The following is a 19,202-nucleotide window of genomic DNA, read 5'->3' on the forward strand; positions in this document are numbered from 1 at the left end:
TCCACAAATGTGTTTTATCAGGTGACACGTTGCTTGCCATGTAAACAAATGTGGTTTTCCTCAAGTGTAACCATGATCCCTTTGTTTGGAATGTTTCTCCCACTTTTCATTAGCAGGCAAAACAGACAAATTTTTTAAAGGACCATTACATACCCTTAATTTATCCAAAAGCCTTCATTCACTCAACAAACATTTGTCACTAATGTCCTCTGTCCCAGTAACAAAATTAAATTTAATAGTTCATGCCCTCAGGGTGTCTGCATCGCAGAAAGTGCAAAATTCGGAGCACAATGCAGGGACAAATTGTATTTGAACAGGGTAGTTAATCATTGGGAGGAAGCATTCAGAGGAAAGCTAGGGTTTTGACAGAGGAATAGGACTTTGCAGAGATAATGACAAAGACGAAACATTCCAGGAAGATGAAGCAGCTTGAGCAAAGGCTTGCAAGCTTTATTTTTCACCCCTTCTCAGGTGTCCTAATACAGCTTAACTTCTGTTTAATCTTACACACAAGCTTTCTCTTTTTCCTCTTAAACTTTCTATGCTTCTTTGGCTTATTGCTTAAAGAAGTAGTAAGAATACACACTATATTATATACTGCATTAAAGATTCAAAACAAATATAAGATATTCAGCACAATGCTTAGTGAATACAGCATAATGCCTAGTGAACTTAGCATAATGAATAGTGAGTACAAATGATAAATATCATCACTCCTTACCTTTTATTGACAATGTATGGAACTTATCCACATACTATATATGTTGATCTCAGTTCTTCACTTAAAATAACATACGAAGCTCAGTTCAGTGCTCTATGACAACCTAGAGGGGTGGGATGGGATTGGGGTGGGATGGCAGCTCAAAGGGAGGGGACATATATATAATTATGGCTCAATCACATTTTTGTACTGCAGGAACCTACACAACCTTGTAAAGGAATTATCTTCCAATTAAAAAATAAAGACTTAAAATAAATAACTGTCATTCTTTTGAAAAAGAAAGTCATTCAGTTGTGTCCAGCTCTTTGAGATCCCATGGACTATACAGTCCATGGAATTCTCCAGTTTAGAATACTGGAATGGGTAGCCATTCCCTTCTCCAGGGGAACTTCCCAACCCAGGGATCGAACCCAGGTCTCCCACACTGCAGGCAGATTCTTTACCAGCTGAGCTATCAGGGAAGCCCTTCTTTTAGCTATTGCCAAACTGTTTTCACACTGTTCATGGGGTTCTCAAGGTAAGAATACTGAAGTGATTTGCCATTCACTTCTCCAGTGGACCAAGCTTTGTCAGAACTCTCTACCATTACCTGTCTGTCTTAGGTGGCCCTACACAGCATGGCTCATAGTTTCAATGAGTTAGACAAGGCTGTGGTCCCTGTGATGAGATTGGTTAGTTTTCTGTGTTTGGTTTTCAGTCTGTCTGCCTTATGATGGAGAAAGATAAGAGGCTTATAGAAGCTTCCTGATGGGAAAGACTGACTGAGGGGAAAACTGGCTCTTGTTCTGATGGGTGGGGCCATGCTCAGTAGTTTAGTTCAGTTGCTCAGTCAAGTCCAATTCTTTGTGACCCCATGAACTGCAGCACGCCAGGCCTCCCTGTCCATCACCAACTCCCGGAGTCCACCCAAACCCACGTCCATCGAGTCGGTGATGCCATCCAACCATCTCATCCTCTGTCATCCTCATCTCCTCCTGCCCTCAGTCTTTCCCATCATCAGAGTCTTTTCAAATGAGTCAGTTCCTCTCATCAGATGGCCAAAGTATTGGAGATTCAGCTTCAACATCAGTCCCTCCAATGAACACCCAGGAGGAATCTCCTTTAGGATGGACTGGTTGGATCTCCTTGCAGTCCAAGGGACTCTCAAGAGTCTTCTCCAACACCTCAGTTCAAAAGCATCAATTCTTCACCACTCAGCCTTCTTTATAGTCCAAATCTCACATCCATACATGACTACTAGAAAAACCATAGCCTTAACTGGACAGACCTTTGTGGACAAAGTAATGTCTTTGCTTTTTAACATGCTGTCTAGTTTGGTCATAACTTTCCTTTCAAGGAGTAAGCATCTTTTAATTTCATGGCTGCAATCACCATCTGCAGTGATTTTGGAGCCCCCCAAAATAAAATCCTGACACTGTTTCCACTGTTTCCCCATCTATTTGCCATGAAGAGATGGGACTGGATGTCATGATCTTAGTTTTCTGCATGTTGGGCTTTAAGCAAACTTTTTCACTCTCTTTCACTTTCATCAAGAGCCTTTTTAGTTCCTCTTCACTCTCTGCCATAAGGGTGGTGTCATCTGCATATCTGAGGTTATTGATATTCCTTCTGGCAATCTTGATTCCAGCTTGTGCCTCATCCAGCCCAGCATTTCTCTTGATGTACTCTGCATATAAGTTAAATAAGCAGGGTGACAATACACAGCCTTGACGTACTCCTTTTCCTATTTGGAACCAGTCTGTTGTTCCATGTCCAGTTCTAACTGTTGCTTCCTGACCTGCATACAGGTTTCTTAAGAGGCAGGTCAGGTGGTCTGATATTCCCATCTCTCTCAGAATTTTCCACAGTTTTTTGTGATCCACACAGTCAAAAGCTTTGGCATAGTCAATAAGGCAGAAATAGATGTTTTTATGGGACTCTCTTGCTTTTCTGATGATCCAGCGAAGGTTGGCAATTTGATCTCTGGTTCCTCTGCCTTTTCTAAAACCAGCTTGAACATCTGGAAGTTCACAGTTCATGTATTTCTGAAACCTGGCATGGAGAATTTTAAGCACTACTTTACTAGCGTGTGAGATGAGTGCAATTGTGTGGTAGTTTGAGCATTCTTTGGCATTGCCTTTCTTTTGGATTGGAATGAAAACTGACCTTTTCCAGTCCCATGGCCACTGCTGAGTCTTCCAAATTTGCTGGCATATTGAGAACAGCACTTTCACAGCATCATCTTTTAAGATTTGAAATAGCTCAACTGGAATTTCATCACCTCCGCTAGCTTTGTTCATAGTGATGTTTCCAAAGGCCCACTTGACTTTACATTCCAGGATGTCTGGCTCTAGGTGAGTGATCACACCATGGTGATTATCTGGGTCATGAAGATCTTTTTTGTACAGTTCTCTGTGTATTCTTGCCACCTCTTCTTAATATCTTCTGCTTCTGTTAGGTCCATACCATTTCTGTCCTTTATTGAGCCCATCTTTGCATGAAATATTCCCTTGCTATCTCTAATTTTCTTGAAGAGATCTCTAGTCTTTCCCATTCTATTGTTTTCCCCTATTTCTTTGCACTGATCACTGAGGAAGGCTTTCTTATCTCTCCTTGCTATTCTTTGGAACTCTGCATTCAATTGGGTATATCTTTCCTCTTCTTTGCTTTTTGCTTCCCTTCTTTTCACAGCTATTTGTAAGGCCTCCTCAGACAGCCATTTTGCTTTTTTGCATTTCTTTTTCTTGGGGATGATCTTGATTCCTGTCTCCTGTACAATGTCATGAACCTCCATCCATAGTTCATCAGGCACTCTGTCTATCAAGTCTAGTCCCTTAAATGTATTTCTCACTTCCACTGTATAGTCATAAGGGATTTGATTTAGGTCATACCTGAATGGTCTAGTGATTTTCTCCACTTTCTTCAAGTAAATATTTATCAATTTTCTATTGAAGGGCAAAGCTGTGTTCCCTCTCTGCTATTTACCAGGGGCCAAACTATGATGGAGGTAATGAATATAATGGCTTCCTCCTTCAAAAGGTCCCATTCATGCACTGTTACACTCAATGCCCCCAACTCTGCAGCAGGCCACTGCCAACCCATGCCTCTGCTGGAGACTCCTGGACATTCACAGGCAAGTCTGGGTCAGTCTCTTGTAGGGTCACTGCTTGTTTCTCCTGGGTCTTGGTGCACCCAAGGTTTTGTTTGTGCCCTCCAAGAGTCTGTTTCCCCAGTCCTGTGTAAACCCCTGGTGGGGTTAATGGTGACTTCCTCCAAGGGGGCTTATGCCATACCCAAGTCTACTGCACCCAGAGTCCCTGCCCCTTCAGCAGTCTGCTGCTGAAGCATAACTCCTCAGGGGGTACTCCAACATAGTTCTGTCTCAGTCTCTTTGGGGTCTTTAGGTCCTGGTGTGCACAAGATATGTTTGAGCCCTCTAAGCATCTCTAGCACGTATGGACTTTGATTCTAAATATGATTTTGCCCCTTCTACCATCTTGCCTTTACATGAGGTATCTCCTTAAAGTTGCTCCAACACCACACAGCCACCACTCCAGCATCAGCTACCATCTTGCTGGGGCTTCTCTGCAGTTGGATGTGGGGTATCTCCTCATAGTCACCTCACCACCACACAGCCACTGCTCCAGGGCCTATGGTCTTGCTGGAGCTGCTGAGTGCCAAAGAATTGATGCTTTTGAACTATGGTGTTGGGGAAGACCCTTGAAAGTCCCTTGGACAGCAAGGAGATCCAACCAGTCCATCCTATAGGAAATCAGTCCTAAATATTCTTTGAAAGGACTGATGCTGAAGCTGAAACTCCAATACTTTGGTCACCTGATGCAAAGAACTGACTCATTTGAAAAGACCATGATGCTGGGAAAGGTTGAAGGCAGGAGGAGAAGGGGATGACAGAGGATGAGATGGTTGGATGGCGTCACCGACTCAATGGACATGATTTTTTCTTTTTTCTTTTTTTTTGGACATGAGTTTGAGTAAGCTTCAGGAGTTGGTGATAGTCAGGGAGGCCTGGCATGCTACAGTCCATGGGGTCACAAAGAGTCAGACATGACTGAGTGACTGAACTGAACTGATTGAAACTGTTTCTTATGCATGTGTCTTAGTCAAGTATCTATAGGAAAAAGATGAGGGGTTATCTGTCAAGTTCTCTTACTACCCAACAGAATGTCTTGGATCCATATTTTTGAAGGCTTAATCATTCCAAACATGTTTATATATAATGAATGCTTTTATAATGAAATATGCTGTGTATAAGTTTGACAACTAAAAGATAAATCACAACATCCATCTGGTTGCCTAACCTGGGAGACATACAGCAAAAATGTGTTTCTTCTATTTAAAAGCTATGAGTATTGCTAAGTGCTTGAGACAGTGGAGTGAAATCAGACACAGAATTTGAAACTTCCTTGTGGTCTAACTATCTTCCTGACCATCCAAGATGCCCACATAGGATCACATTCATCCATAGTATTTGTCGGACATCCTTCCCCCAAACAGCTTTCTGTCTAATTCCTTTTCAGTGTTTCATCTGACAAGCCATGTTCCCCTCACCCTTGACAACAAAATATATATGAGCCTTATAAGAAACATTTTCTCTCTGATGTTCAAAAAGCAGTGATAGGAGAGAATAACACATTCAAAAAAAAAGTTAGCATCATATAACTAATGTTTTGTAAGACATTGAACACACCAGGAGCAAAGGTGAAACCTACTAAGGAAGAACTGGGACAGGGCTTTCAGTTGTACACACAGGAGCATACCAGGAAAAGGAATAGTGTTATTTTCCCCATTTTGAACTACTGAATGAGAAACACACAATTATGTAATTAAATGATCAATTTTCCTAGGAGGGTAAACAATAACAAGGAAATACTGATGTAATGATAGCAGCTTTTCAGCAGGATATAAAGGGGGCTGTGGGCCAAGGAGACTCTCAGACTCAAGAAACTCACTTTCCTGGAAACACACCCAGAACCTCCACCCTCTAACACCATGGTCAGCTCCTGTTGTGGCTCCATCTGCTCTGACCAGAGCTGTGGCCGAAGTCTCTGCCTGGAGACCTGCTGCCGCCCCAGCTGCTGCCAGACCACCTGCTGCAGGACCACCTGCTACCGCCCCAGCTGCGGCGTGTCCAGCTGCTGCAGCCCCGTCTGCTGCCAGCCCACCTGCCGCATCTCTAGCTGCTGCCGCCCCTCCTGCTGTGGGTCCAGCTGTGGTTCCAGCTGCTGCAGGCCTACTTGCTGCATCTCCAGCTGCTGCAGGCCCCAGTGCTGCCAGCCTGTCTGCTGCCAGCCCACCTGCCCTCGTCCCACCTGCTGCATCTCTAGCTGCTGCCGCCCCTCCTGCTGTGGGTCCAGCTGTGGTTCCAGCTGCTGCAGGCCTACCTGCTGCATCTCCAGCTGCTGCAGGCCCCGCTGTTGCCAGTCTGTGTGCTGCCAGCCCACCTGCTCCCGCATCTCCAGCTGCTGCCGCCCAAGCTGCTGCCTGCGCCCAGTGTGTGGCCGGGTCTCCTGCCACACCACTTGCTATCGGCCCACCTGTGTCATCTCCACCTGCCCCCGCCCCGTATGCTGTCCCTCTTCTTGCTGCTGAGCCCGCTGCCCTGTGACCACTGTCTCCACTTACCTCTGTCCTACATATGTAGATCCTTTTTCACGCTGACCCTTAGGACTCATGGAGTCTAGCTGACATCATTCAGTTAGTTGAATCTCATGATTCCAGCAGCCCACCACTGTTCTGCTGACTCTGTGAGCATATTCTGGCTCATTTATAATTCTCCCTTGCTATATTTTCCTTTCTATATCAGCAACAGATAAAAATTAATTTGCAATCCATCAGATCAGAAATTATCTCAGTCCTCTAAATTTTTCATTCTTCCTGATATTTTGGTCATGATCTGCAGGTGGTCTACAAGGTGACCATTATCTGCAGCTGCTGACTGGCACTGAGTTGACACCCGAGATCGGGGGTGGGGGAGCCCAATTTACCCTTTATTTTCTCCTTGTGTGAATTTCTTTTGTTTTGTCACTTCTCTGCTTTCTAATAAACTTCTCTGCATATAGAAACTCACTGGCATTTTTTCCTATTGTTTTCATGATCATTTTACTTACTAACTAGGCAATTTATGTTGTATATGAAGATACAGGAAGAATAACCCATGTTGAAATCACTTTGACAATAGATGCTACATCAGATATAGATGATTTAAGATTTGAGAACAAAACTGGCATGTATGTATATGTGCATGTGCATGTGACTTAATATACTAAATTCAGTTCAGTTCAGTTCAGTTCAGTCGCTCAGTCGTGTCCGACTCTTTGCGACCCCATGAATTGCAGCACACCAGGCCTCCCTGTCCATCACCAACTCCCTGAGTTTACTCAAACTCATGTCCATCGAGTCGGTGATACCATCCAGCCATCTTATCCTCCGTCGTCCCCTTCTCCTCCTGCCCCCAATCCCTCCCAGCATCAGGGTCTTTTCCAATGAGTCAACTCCTCGAATGAGGTGGCCAAAGTATTGGAGTTTCAGCTTTAGCATCAGTCCTTCCAATGAATTAGGACAGAGTTAATTAAAACACTTTATACCCTTTAATACCACTAGCTCCCTTTTGGAAAAAAGGATAAAATTTCTAAGCGTGGAGTACATGCCAAAAAATTGCCTGTAAAGAATTTAATGTACTCAATTCCTTTCACTTAATATACAACGTTTCCAAGTTATAATCATAGATGAGTTATATGTCCCATTGAGTTCAGTTGAGGAGATACCATGTTTCATTGTATTTAAAAAAAAACACTTTATTAAGGTCTGATTGATGTATTAAAAAGTTATATATATTTAGTGAATACAACTCAATGAGTTATATATTACTGTATTTTTAAGAAAATATGCCGGATCTGGATGGTGTGTTATGTTTCTGAGTATATCTCTCAAAGTTTTCCTCATAATTCAAATATCTCCTCACTTAACAAATGTCTCCTCACTGAACAACTCAAATGTCTCCTCCTCCTCACTCACTTAACATAACTTAAATGTCTCCTCCTAGGAGGTTGGAATTTCAGAGTTCACTTTTTAAAAAGATTCTTTTAATTGAAGCTAATTTGTAGTTTTGAGTAGTTCTCAGTTGGGGTACACACTGACTCGGGGCGGGGGTGCACATTAATACTGAATTCTACAAAGAAGATTGAAACCTACCCAATGAGTAAGTAATGGCAAGATTTCCTAACCCCTGATTTAGAAATTGAAATAGCAACACCTTTGGATAGTGTCCACTCCAGTATTTTTGGATTCCCTTGTGGCTCAGCTGGTAAAGAACTCGCCTGCAACGTGGGAGACCTGGGTTTGATCACTGGGTTGGGAAGATCCCCTGGAGAAGGGAACAGCCCCCCACTCCAGTGTGGTGGCCTGGAGAATTCACAGTCCATGGAGTTGCAAAGAGTCGGACACGACTAAATGACTTTCACTTTCACTTTTGGATACTGTCAGAAATTACTTTCCAAAATAAAGTTCCATGACTTGTCTATAAAAATATTTAAAAATTGAACTAAAAGTTAAAGCAGCATTATAGCATCAAACATTCTCAACTACTAAAACACTTTCTAGGCTGGCTACTTCCAGGATGAGGAAAATAAGGGGAGCTCATCTGAAGGAAACACATGGACCACCTTCTCCACAAGGGTAATTATCACATGTAGCAATAAACTGAATATATAAAGATTGTCTCAGTTGCCAATTGCTACATTACAATCCATGCCAAAGCTTATTAGCCAAACACAGCAACTGTTTTAGTATATTAAGTCTCACAATCCTGTGCATTAACTGGGCATTCTGACGATCTTCTCTGTCCTCACTCATACCACTGTGCTGATCTCAAAATTTAACTGGGACTCAAAGTTCCAAGATTTACATGTCTGTTAGTTGACTCTTCCAGGAAGGAAAGGAAGATGCTTGAAGACTTGTTAAGGCTTAGATTCCAGAACTCATATAACACTATTTCCACTGCTGTGCTATTGATCAAAGCAAGTCATAAGGCCAAACCAGACACAAAGAGTAAGGAAACAGAATTTACCTCTTGATGGGAAGAATTGCAAGACATGCTGGCCAGTTCAGGACTGAGGCAGAATTCGGAAGCTCTACTATGTCAATGACAGTCCTGAGGATCCCTTCCTTCCTGTCTTCCACTTATTTGAATATAAAGTAAAAACATTGATTCCTGAAAGGTGATATGGATTCCCACCTCTGAATTACAATGAGGAAGTTTTGGCAGAGGTGGGGCTCCATGTAATGGCAGCTCTTCATATTTAAGTGAAGAGAAATAAGGAAAATGAGAACTTCCAGACTGCAGAATGGTCCCATGTGTGCACCTGACATTAGCTTCTCACGGGTTGTGAAAATTTGTTACCTCCTAGTAACAAAAGTACTCTAGCCTGGAGGATTCCATGGACAGAGGAGCCTGGTGGGCTGCAGTCCATGGGGTCGCTACAAGTCGGACACGTCTGAGCGATTTCACTTTCACACATTGGAGAAGGAAATGGCAACCCACTCCAGTGTTCTTGCCTTGAGAATCCCAGGGATGGGGGAGCCTGGTGGGCTGCTGTCTATGGGGTTGCACAGAGTCAGACACGACTGAAGCAACTTAGCAGCAGCAGTAACAAAAGAGACTGTATGGCCCCTACACACTTGAGACTTGATATGATGAAAAAAGCCAAAAGAGATTTTTTACTTAAAAAAGCAAAAGTACAAATGTCAAGAAGCAATGCTACATCTGCTGATTCATGTCAACGTATGGCAAAAACCACTACAATATTGTAAAGTAATTAGCCTCCAACTAATAAAAATAAATGAAAAGAAAAAAAGAAAAAAAAAGAGGCAATGCTACTCTCACAATCTGTCCCACCTTCTCTTTCCCCCACTGTGTCCACAAGTCCATTCTCTATGTCTGTGTCTCTATTCCTTCTCTGCAAAGAGACAGTAGCATTGGCATATATATACTGCCATGTGTAAAATAGGTAGTTAGTGGGAAGCTGCTGCATAGCACAGAGAACTCAGCTCAGTGTTCTGTGATGACCTAGAGGGTTGAGGTGGTGGGAAGGGAGATTCCGGAGGGGTAGGATATATGTATACATATAGCTGACTCATTTTGTTGTACAGCAGAAATGGACACAACACTGTATAGCAATTATAGTCCAATAAAAATAATAATAACTAACAGAACTACAAACTACCAGTCAAAAAATAAATGTCAAGTGGCAGAGAGTGCCATCTCTTTCACATCTTTTATCAAGAGACTAAGACTATTGAAGCTTTGCAGAAGACATGGAAAGAGACTCTGAAGCTAAAGAGTTCAGTGTTATTGGCTTGATTTCAAAAGACAGAGAACCCAGAACATCTCTCTGATTTAGGAGGAGTTATGGCAGTTAAAGCTAATATTTACTATGGATTGATGGAATATTTACTCTCCAGTGCCCTCCATCCCCTACCCCAGCTAAAAAAAGCAATTTCACCAAACGAAAGTCACTAAAAGACTTTGGGAGTCACCATTTTCATCATTATCCAGATGAACTCTGTGGTTTCTCGTGTTAGGTAACCACATGGTTGAAGGAGTGGAGGAAAGTATTATTTGTCATCATAACATCAAACTAACAAGAGCAGAACCCCCACTATTCAGGGCAACCAAGACCAATAGTTGATTAGTAAATAAAAAATAAAGTCATAGAGCACTTCCACACTCAAGGAACATGAAAGTTCCAAGGCAAAAACAATTTCTGAAGAACATTCAGTCAGTCAGTCAGTCAGTCAGTCAGTTCAGTCGCTCAGTCGTGTCTGACTCTTGGCGACCCCATGAATTGCAGCACGCCAGGCCTCCCTGCCCATTACCAACTCCCGGAGTCTACCCAAACCCATGTCCATCAAGTCAGTGATGCCATCCAACCATCTCATCCTCTGTTGTCCCCTTCTCCTCCTGCCTCCAATCCTTCCCAGCTTTAGGGTCTTTTCCAATGAGTCAGTTCTTCGCATGAGGTGGCCAAAGTACTGGAGTTTCAGCTTCAACATTAGTCCTTCCAATGAATGCCCAGGACTGATCTCCTTTAAGATGGACTGGTTGGATCTCCTTGCAGTCCAAGGGACTCTCAAGAGTCTTCAACACCACAGTTCAAAAGCGTCAGTTCTTCATTGCTCAGCCTTCTTCACCATCCAACTCTCACATCCGTACATGACCACTGGAAAAACCATAGCCTTGACCAGATGGACCTTTGTTGGCAAAGTAATGTCTCTGCTTTTAAATATGCTATCTAGGTTGGTCATAACTTTCCTTCCAAGGAGTAAGTGTCTTTTATTTTCATGGCTGCAATCACCACCTGCAGTGATTTTGGAGCCCAAAAAATAAATCCTGACACTGTTTCCACTGTTTCCCCATCTATTTGCAATGAAGTGATGGGACCAGATGCCATGATCTTAGTTTTCTGAATGTTGAGCTTTAAGCCAACTTTTTCATTCTCCTCCTTCACTTTCATCAAGAGGCTTTTCAGTTCCTCTTCACTCTCTGCCATAAGGGTGGTGTCATCTGCATATCTGAGGTTATTGATATTCCTCCTGGCAATCTTGATTCCAGCTTGTGCTTCATCCAGACCAGCATTTCTCATGATATACTCTGCATATAAGTTAAACAGCAGGGTGACAATACATAGCCTTGGCGTACTCCTTTTCCCATTTGGAACCAGTCTGTTGTTCCGTGTCCAGTTCTAACTGTTGCTTCCTGACCTGCATACAGGTTTCTCAAGAGGCAAGTCAGCTGGTCTGGTATATAAATATATATATATATATATATATTTATAAATATATAAATAAAGCAGAAATAGATGTTTTTCTGGGACTCTTTTGCTTTTTCGATGATCCAGCGAAGGTTGGCAATTTGATCTCTGGTTCCTCTGCCTTTCCTAAAACCAGTTTGGACATCTGGAAGTTCGAGGTTCATGTATTGCTGAAGCCAGGCTTGGAGAATTTTGAGCATTACTTTACTAGCATGTGAGATGAGTGCAATTGTGCGTTAGTTCGAGCATTGTTGCTGCTGCTGCTAAGTTGCTTCAGTCGTGTCCAACTCTGTGCGACCCCATAGACAGCAGCCCACCAGGCTACCCCTGTCCCTGGGATTCTCCAGGCAAGAACACTAGAGCGCATTGCCATTTCCTTCTCCAATGCATGAAAGTGAAAAGTGAAAGTGAAGTCGCTCAGTCATGTCCGACTCTTTGCGACCCCATGGACTGCAGCCTACCAGGCTCCTCCGTCCATGTCCATGGGATTTTCCAGGCAAGAGTACTGGAGTGGGGTGCCATTGCCTTCTCCAAGTTCGAGCATTAACTAATGATAAATAATGACACATCACAAGAGGAAATGGACCTCCACTGGTTCACCCTCATAATGGTTTAGACCTTCCTATTGCTGGGAGTCCCAGGGATTTCTCTGGCCCAAGACAGATGATTTTCTCAGCCTGAAATCCCTACACCATAGCAAAGACTAAAATTGGATTTTAAACTCATTTATATTGTAAGCAGTTCTACATATAACTTTTGTTTTTCTTCCATCGACATTCACAAAAGAAGATTCACTGGGCTCCTCTTGCTAAGAATTTCCAGTTCTGGCTATCTCAGATGAGAGATCCTTCCAGACTCTTTTGTAATCTTTTGGGCCCAGTAAGGGAGTTAAAACCCTAGCCCAGAGTCATTGGTTCATATCCAGAAGAAGCTTCAGCATAAGTTCACAGATTAAAAAATTTGGTCTTAAGTTCCTGCTTCATTCTGGAAATTTTTGTTTTCTTTCTTTTTTAATTTTTATTAATTTCTATATTTTTAATTGGAGGTAAAAAGTTGTATGCTCGGGCCTGGTTCACTGGGAAGACCCAGAGGAATCGGGTGGAGAGGGAGGTGGGAGGGGGGATCAGGATGGGGAATACATGTAACTCTATGGCTGATTCATGTCAATGTATGACAAAACCCACTGAAATGTTGTAAAGTAATTAGCCTCCAACTAATAAAAAATAAAAATTAAAAAAAAAAAGTTGGACTTACTTTACTTACTTAACTTCTGTAAACTTTACAGTTTACAGACTTTTTACAACTGAACAACTAACATTTTCAAAATTTCTTTACAATTTATTGTGTTGGTTTCTGCCATATATCAGCACAAGTCAGCCATAGGCATACAAATGTCCCCTCCCTCTTGAAACCCCCTCTCACTTCCCACCCCATCCCACCCCTCTAGGTAGTCACAGAGCACTGGGTTTGAGCTCCCTGCATCATACAGCAAATTTTCATCAACTATCTCTTTTATATATGGCAGTGTATATGTTTCAGTGCTGTTCTCTCTATTCATCCCACCCTTTCCTCCCCCCACTGAGTCCATAAGTCTGTTATCTATGTCTGCATTTCCACCGCTACCCTGCAAATACGTTCATGAATACCGTCTTTCCATATATATGTGTTAATACATGATATTTGTTTTTCTCTTTGACTCACTTCACTCTGTGTAATAAGCTATAGGTTCATCCACCTCATTAAAACTGACTCAAATGTGTTCTTTTTATGATTGAGTAATATTCCATTGTATATATGTACCACAACTTCTTTATCCATTCTTCTATCAGTGGGTATCTAGGTTGATTCCATGTCCTATCAATGGGTATCTAGGTTGATTCCATGTCCTAGCTTTTGTAAATAGTGCTGCAGTGAATATTGGAGTACATGTGTCTTTTTGAATTATAATTTCCTCAGAGTATATGCCTAATGGTGGGATTGTTGGGTCATATGGTAGTTTTATTTCTAGTTTTCTAAGGAATATCCATACTGTTCTCCATAGTGGCTGTATCAGTTTACATTCCCAAAACAATGCAAGAAATTTATTATTTTAAAAATCATATCCAGGGACTTCCTTGGTGGTTCAGTTTAAGACTCTGAACTTCCACTGCAGTTTAAGACTCTGAGCTTCCACTGCAGGACACAAGTTCAATCCCTGGTTGGGAAACTAAGATCCTGCATGCCATGGCACAGCCAAAAAATAAAAGTGATGTGGAGAATGGGAATTCTTTTGCAGTCCAGTGATTAGGACTCAATGCTTTCACTGCCATGGACTTAGGTTCGATCCTGCAAGCCACACAGTATGGTCAACAAATAAATAAATAAAACAAAAACATTATATCCAAAATCCATATATATGCATATATATAGTCAGAGGGGAGATTTCATATCAGTTTGGTATCCATGTTGCTGAAGTCCTTCAATTAACTTTCCTAACAGAAAATTTTGTCTGCTAGTCATTGAAATAACTGGTAGAGTACACAGTGAAATATGATTTCTAATGAAATATTTGATTAAATCAATAGCTGCTTTCATAAAGTCAGTGCCATTCCTAGGCTTTTCCATGTTGAACACCTGATCAAAGACAAACTATTAGGAGACAGATAACATGAATTTCTTTTGGAGAAACAAGGAAGCCCCTGTTTAATCAATGACATTTCTTGGTTGCTCAGGATGAAAAGAGTAAGTAAAACGAAAGTTACACATATGAATGGAGATCCAGAGGATGAAATCCAATTGGACTTTCTAAAAGTCTTTATCCAAGCTTCATAACAAAGGTTATGAAGTAGCTAATTTGCACTCTGGCAGATTAGATCACTCTTCACTAATATTTATTGTCTGCCTCTCCTACCTCTCTGGGAGAAGTGTCCTCTCCCCGTTTCCCATTCATGATTTGGACTTCACCATGTGATTTGCTTTGGCCAATGGGGTATTAGAAGACACAACCCTAGCCAAGATTCGGAATGTGTTTGCATGATGGGAATTGCTTCCTTGTGCTGTCAGGAATAGGGTTACCAGGTAAAATGCAGGATGCCTCATTAAACTGGAATTTCAGATAAACAACAAATAATTTTTTATGTAAGGAGGCCCTGTGCATACTTGCACATACATACATTAAAATATTATATACTTACACTAAAATATTATTTGTTGCTTATATGAAATTCAAATTTAACTGAGGGATGTGTATTTTTATTTGCTGACTCTGGAAACATGAATTCAGAAGGAAGTCCAAAACTAACCCATGGCCAGAAGCCAAGACCAGTCTTAAAAATCAGCCAAACTCAACTGAACTGCAGACAAGTGGCCAAGAAATAAATACTTGCTACTGTATGTTATAAGAGTTCGTGGTTATTTGTTACGCAGCAAGAGTTGACTAATTCAACTGTGGTCGCAATGAGAAACTAGTAAATATATCAATTGATATGAAAAGATTAACCAGATAGTTTTCCATAAATAAAATAACAATAGGGGAGTGCCCAAGTGTTTTTGCTGGACTTGATTTTATCTCAAACTTTCTGGAAGACTAGGTTAATAATAATCTCTAGGTTTATAGATAAAATTAAGTTCTTATGATTTGTTGCTGATGGCCCAGGCAGGATGTCTGCCTCTTTGAGAGTTCGTGTGGCTGAACACTGCTTGAGAGTTCCACTACTGGCATCCCCATAATAACCAGGGAGAGCCACGGGCACACCCTACCTCCCCAGGAGACACTCCAGGACCAGCAGTGCTGCACATGATTGCTCCATGGCCCAGACGAGAAGAGCTAGGGAGCAGGCTTTGGGGGACCCAGTCAACAAGAGAAAGTTCCTGCCCACAAAACTCCAGCACAACAGCCCCAACATGGACTGCAAGGAAAGGCTGCTGACCAGACAGAGGTGGAGAGTCAGGATAACCCCCTGGAGACCAACCATCACCCCAGCACATGGAGCAAAGAGGAGTGGGCCCAACTTTGGTTCATCTTTGGCACCACAGACCCAGTCTTACTTTATGGAGAACATGCAGTTTGTGTAGTGGGAAAAGCACATGCTAATGTGTAAGCAGAGCCAGATATTCGTTTCCCTCAGCATGCACTTGTGAGGACAGGTTTTCCTTCCATAGCTGTGGAGAGTCTAAACACAATCCACAGAGCATCTTCAACCCCAAGCCAATTTCAGGAGCACAGGTTTGATCTGTCCTTCTTTCTGAAGAACATGAAAAGTACCAAGTCTCACAGTTGAAAAGGGATCTTGACTACCTAATGGACTGGGTGTATAGTGCCTGAAAAAAAAGAAAAACCCTGCAAAATAAGCTTTAAGACATTTATGATTTGCCATATGAGATGCAGTCTTTATTTTGAAATTTTGTTTATCTTTTATTGAAGTTTAGTTGATTTGCAATATTATATTGGTTTTGGGTGATCGGCATGGAGATTCAATATTTTTATAGATAATACTCCATTACAGGTTGTTGCAAGCTAGTGGTTATGGTCCTCTGTGTTGTATGATATATCCTTGTTGCTTATCTATTTTATATAAAACAGTTCGTATCTCTTAATCCCCTGAAAGGGAAAGTGTTAGTAGCTCAGTCGTGTCTGACTCTTTGCGATTCTATGGACTGTAAGCCCACCAGGCTCCACCCTCCATGGGATTTCCTAGGCAAGAATACTGGGAGTGGGTTGCCATTTCCTTCTCCAGGGATCTTCCCAACCCAGGAATCGAACCCAGGTCTCCTTTATTGTAGGCAGATTCTTTACTGTCTGAGCTACCAGGGAAGCCCCTTAATCCCCTACCCCTAATTTTATTTTGAAATGTTAGGATGTGCTTCTCCCCAGGTCATGGTAACCCCCACTAGTCCCTGATAGACACAGTGCTTTCAGGAACAGGACCATCACAGACCACTTTGTTCATGAGACTGAAGTTGAAGGACATGCAAGATATCTCAATAGTTTATTTAAAAATAAGTGAAAATATTTTTAAAAGCTCTTAAGAATAGTAAAAAGTGAAATTATTCATCTTAAATTAAAGAAAAATCCCATTGGATTTTGTAAGCATGTTTGTTAAAACATAAGTTTAAGGGTCAGACATACTTGGGATGAACCCAGACTCTTGACAGCTGTGTTATTCCAATTATTTAAGAACTGTATAACCTTGGGCAAACTAGTTAAACATGCTGAGGTTCAATTCTTTTTCTACAGAGGTAATAATATGTAACTCATTTGATTGCTATGATGACTAATAAGATAGGTAAAGATACCTACTATAGTCCCTGGAATGTATATGTGTGTGCATGTGTGTGTGCATGCACATGCTCAGTCGTGTCTGACTCTTTGAAAACCCATTGACTTAGTCCACCAGGCTCTGCTGTCCAAGGAGTTTTCCATGCAAGAATACTGGAGTGGGTTGCCATTTCCCACTCCAGGGGATTTTCCTGAACCAGGGATCAAACACACCTCTTCTGTGTCTCCTAGTACTCGATATATATAGTAACTTAAAGCTCTTACATACTGAGAAGAAAAATGAGTGCTGAGAGCATCAGCAAACAAAACAATTCATCCAGAGTGAACTATTATAAACTGTTCTTAGGGGAAAATGGGTATAAGCTTCCAGTAAGGGCCTAGTTAAGAAATTCTTCGTAAAGCAGTGATATATTAGTTCAAAGGACTATTGAGGCCAAAAATGTCCACAGAATGTTAGTCGTAAATAAAAATGTTATTTGTAAGCAAATCAGAATATATTATCCTTAGATCAAATTAAAATGTGACGTTGCCCACAATATTTCATGTAATTCTAGCCACATTATGTCAGAGAACACTTAGTCCGTACAGTAAAACTCAATTAATATTATAAAAAGAGCCAAGAGAGTATCTTGGCATGAGGAATATAGAGAATGAACTTGATATAATTCATATTTGTGATATCTTTCATGATATCATTGAAGCAAAAATAAAACTGATACCCTCATGACAATAACAAAAAGCCTCCTCCTTATAGCTCAAGGGGGTAATTTTAGGACAAATGACATTTTAAAAGCATTTGATTAGTGATTTGCAAGCTCTTGGTCCTTCGTTTTCCATTTAGTACATGGCTGACAGGACAGGATTCTTCTTTTTTTTCAAATTCAAAGGAAAAGTGTAAATTTACTTCATACATAAGATACAAATTTATAGAACTCATCAGAAAGGGTAAAGTATAGAGTGAAGGTACAATTGAAAAACAATAAAAGGAATTAGACAAGTGCGTCTTTCACAGAGCCACAATGTGCTACAAGGGAAACCAGACAATACTGTAAGACCTGGGAAAAAGCAGTCCCCCCGACCCCATCCCAGCTCTAATAAGTCAAGCTCTATTGATCCTCTGTGCTGGTGCACAGACCTGACCTAGCACGCAAGCCCTGAGGCCCTTTCGGATTATCTGTCATTGGAGTAAGTTGTTTCCTCATTTGTTTCTAGTTGGGGACTTCCCCGGTGGTTCAGGGGTGAAGAATCTGGGTCGAGAAGATGCCCTGGGGAAGGAAATGGCAATCCACTCCAGAATCCCATAGACAGAGGAGCCTGGCGAGGACCCCAGTCCATGGGGTCACGAAGAGTTGGACACAACTCAGCGATTAAACAACAGCATCACTCTAGTGATCGCTACTTGAGATTGTCAATTATATCCCAGTAAAACTGGGGAAGGAAAAAATACTTAAGATATTCTCTCTCCTGTCTGACAATTGTATCATCTGCAGAGCCTGATAAACAGAAAAGTCACAGTAGAAGTTGTTTACTGAGGAATGAGGAGACTGGGGACCCCATTAGGTGACCATAGTGAAACCCCATGACCCTTTTTGTAAAATGAGGAGATATGTGTATAAGTTCTCTGCCATCTCTTTGCAGAATCTACACATGGCACCCCAACCCCATTGTCATGGCAATGACAACCCCAAATCAATTACACAGATAAAAATTGCAATGGATCCTTGATGAGGGTTTTATCATTAAGGTAGAGGTTGAGTTTGGTTTGGAAGGTGAATAGGGTGCAGAATCCACCCAGAGGTGAATGGGAAGGCACCAACAACCAAGGCAGGACCACCCAGGCCCTCCTGGGGAGGAGTGATTAAACCATGTGGCAGCCATCCTGGCGCCATGTGGTCCCTCCTCACATGGAAAACCACAAACCTGCCTTTCAGTGAGTCATGGAAGGAGACACCTGGGAAACAGGGGCCAACTGGGCTGCACCACAGTGCTACCACCAGCCTGTTACCTTCATGTGCACGGTTGTAAATACCAGGTCACTGTTTGGGTGGCAATTATGGGAGTCTTTGAAGTCCAGAAATAAAATGCTAACTACAGGGCCAGAGGGTAAAGTAATTAGATACTAGTATAATTTGGGAAACACATTCTTTTTTATATGGATTAGAATATTTCAAAGGAAATTTCATTAGCTTCAAATCATGTGGCTAGATTTGATGAATATAAACAAAACAAGAAAATAGAAAATATCTGTGGGGTGTGTGCATGGATATAGGGGTAGAGGGTTACCCAAATTGATATTAGTCAATGCTAAATCCTCACTTAATTGGCTAGAATATTAACAAGGAATGGCATGAGTCTTTGGGGATCATCAGCTCCTGGCCTGGGTATATAAAGGGCCCAGAGCAGGGGAAAGACACTC

General features: G+C 41.8%; 1 protein-coding gene across 1 annotated transcript; it reads left to right on the top strand.

Annotated features, from left to right (window-relative positions):
• Positions 1-5,665: 5,665 nt before the first annotated feature.
• On the top strand, positions 5,666-6,783 carry LOC122442068 (keratin-associated protein 4-7-like). Its single transcript, XM_043469351.1, has one exon. It carries the CDS (start codon positions 5,711-5,713, stop codon positions 6,308-6,310), a length of 600 nt encoding a protein of 199 aa, XP_043325286.1. The 5' UTR covers positions 5,666-5,710; the 3' UTR covers positions 6,311-6,783.
• The last annotated feature ends 12,419 nt before the right edge of the window (positions 6,784-19,202 follow it).

Source organism: Cervus canadensis, chromosome 1, assembly GCF_019320065.1.
Source record: "Cervus canadensis isolate Bull #8, Minnesota chromosome 1, ASM1932006v1, whole genome shotgun sequence".
Taxonomy (NCBI): domain Eukaryota; kingdom Metazoa; phylum Chordata; class Mammalia; order Artiodactyla; family Cervidae; genus Cervus; species Cervus canadensis.

Excerpts from the sequence above, each read along its gene's own strand:
- LOC122442068 (XM_043469351.1), top strand. The coding sequence starts at position 5,711 with ATGGTCAGCTCCTGTTGTGGCTCCATCTGCTCTGACCAGAGCTGTGGC.